This window comes from Mangifera indica, chromosome 10 (genome assembly GCF_011075055.1).
Source record: "Mangifera indica cultivar Alphonso chromosome 10, CATAS_Mindica_2.1, whole genome shotgun sequence".
In the NCBI taxonomy this organism is placed as follows: Eukaryota; Viridiplantae; Streptophyta; class Magnoliopsida; order Sapindales; family Anacardiaceae; genus Mangifera; species Mangifera indica.
Genome location: NC_058146.1, coordinates 11843290 through 11845708, shown reverse-complemented (window position 1 = coordinate 11845708; position 2419 = coordinate 11843290). Strand labels below are relative to the sequence as shown.

At 36.0% G+C, this 2419-nt stretch overlaps 1 protein-coding gene across 1 annotated transcript; it reads left to right on the top strand.

Annotated features, from left to right (window-relative positions):
- Positions 1-775: 775 nt before the first annotated feature.
- On the top strand, positions 776-1468 carry LOC123226737. Its single transcript, XM_044651267.1, has one exon. The coding sequence runs from the start codon at positions 776-778 to the stop codon at positions 1466-1468; it is 693 nt and encodes a 230-aa protein (XP_044507202.1).
- The last annotated feature ends 951 nt before the right edge of the window (positions 1469-2419 follow it).

Here is a 2419-nt window from a genome sequence, read left to right as displayed (position 1 = left end):
TGCAAAAATCCCCTTGGATTATTTTGGGAGATTTTAATACTATTAGAAACCCTCAAGAAAAGGTTAGTAGGCCACCATGGGGTGATTCCTATTGTGAAGACCTTAGAAATTGCATTAGGGAGGCTGATTTGGATAACCTAAAATTCATGGGTCATCTTTTAACTTGGAGCAATTGTAGTGAAGGCTAAAGGAGAATAGCATGCAAATTAGATAGAGCTCTTATTAACGATATTTGGAAAGATACATTCCCAAATTCTATGGCATATTTCCTCAACCCTTTTATCTTTGACCACTTACCTTGTATGGTAAGAATTGGAACCACCGAACCTAGCAGGAAAGTTCCTTTCAAATTCCTTAACATGTGGACACATCATGAGAATTTTCTCAACATTGTTGGCGAAGTTTAGAGACATGAAGTTAAAGGTAACCCTATGTTTAATGTGATAAGCAAGTTTAAAAAGCTGAAAGATGAGTTAAAGAAATTAATAAAGAGTCTTTTTGCCATATTTTCGAGAGAGTGTTGGAAGCTAGGAGGTAACTTGATAACATCCAAGAGCTTTTCCATATTAACCTTTCAGATAAGGAACTTGTTTGAGAGAAAAAAATTAGGTTAGAAACCTATAGATCCCTATCTTTGGCTAGAAAAAAATCAAAAGTTCATTGGCTGAAAGAAGGTGATCAAAATACAAATTTCTTTTTCAAGAGCATCAAAGGTAGAAGGAATAGGAACTTTATCTATAGGATCGTACGAGAAGATGGGTCCTTCGTAAACAACATGAAGGAGGTCAAGAAGGAGTTTGTGGAATACTTCAAATCAGTCCTTAATGGAAATGGATACTCTAATGTGAACCATGAGGAGCTTAAAAAATTGATCAAATTTCGGCTTGGCCATAAGGATAAGGATATGCTCATTAGAGAAGTTTCAGCAGTGGAGATTAAAGAGACCATTTTTACTATGGATAATAATAAGGCTCCAAGTCTGAATGGATATAGTGCATGTTTTTTCAAGGCAGCATGGAGCATAATTAGTGATGATGTTGTGAAGGACATCAAGCATTTTTTTAATATGGGTCATCTCTTAAAAGAGGTTAATTGCACTATGCTTGCTCTTGTTCCTAAAGTTACTAACTTTTCTCTTTATAAAGATTTAAGGCCTATAGCTTGTTGCAATACTCTATACAAATGCATTACCAAAATCATGGCAAATCGCCTTAAAGTTGTACTTCCTCAGTTTATAAACAAGGCTCAAGTTGCTTTTGTGGGAGACCGATGCATTAGTGAGAATATTCTTTTGTGCCAAGAGCTTATGCATAACTACAAAAAGGACACTTATGAAAAGAAATGTGCCATTACGATAGATCTCATGAAAGCCTATGACACCTTAAATTGGGATTTCTTGCTTACTGTGCTTGATGTCATTGATATGCCTCATCGTTTCATTGGTTGGATAAAAGACTTGCATCACTAGTCCTTTATTCTCTGTAGGCCTAAATAGAGAACTTGTTGGCTTTTTCAATAGTACCTAAAGGCTAAGGCAAAGGGACCCACTTTCCCTATACTTTTTTGTCATTGCCATAGAAGTGCTTTCTTGCATGCTGAGTGAACTAAAGAAGAATGCTTGTTTTAGCCATCATTGGAAGTGTAAGAAAAATAATATTACCTACTTATGTTTTGCTGATGACCTCATGTTATTTTGTAGGGCGGATGTGAATTCCATTTCTCTTATAAAGGACACCTTAGATTGTTTCCATACATGGTCCGAACTTAGAACAAATCTTGCCAAAAGCAATCTTTACCTTTCAGGGTTCAATAATCCTAAAGCGAAGCTCTTAAAATCAACCCTTGGTATTGAGCTTGGAACACTTCCTTTTAAGTTCCTTGGTATACCTATGATATCCTCTAAACTAAAAGTTGATGATTGCAAGCCCCTTATTGACAATACTATGGCTAGGATTTCATCTTGGAAAAGTAAGCTCCTTTCTTATGCTGGAAGACTTGTTCTTATTAAGGCCATCCTATTTAGCATCTAAGTGTATTGGTCTTTAACCTTTATTCTCCCCACAAAAGTGCACAAGGTAATTGATGACTATCTTAGAAACTTTCTTTGGAGTAGAGATATGTCCTCTGGCAAGAAAGTAAAAGTTGTTTGGGATGAGATTTGTCCTCCAAAAGAGAAGGGGGGTTTGGGTCTTATGAAAAGTAAATCTTAGAACAAGGCTACTATGATGAAACATATTTGGAAAATCCTTCAAAGAAGTGGCACCTCTTTATGGGTTGATTGGATCAATAATAATCGACTCTAAAACAAAAGTTTTTGGGAGGTCAAGCCAAATGTCAATTGTTCTTGGGTTTGGAGGAAGTTGCTTTTGATTAGGAAAAGCATAAAAGATAAAATCCAGACAATTGTGGGAAATGGGCA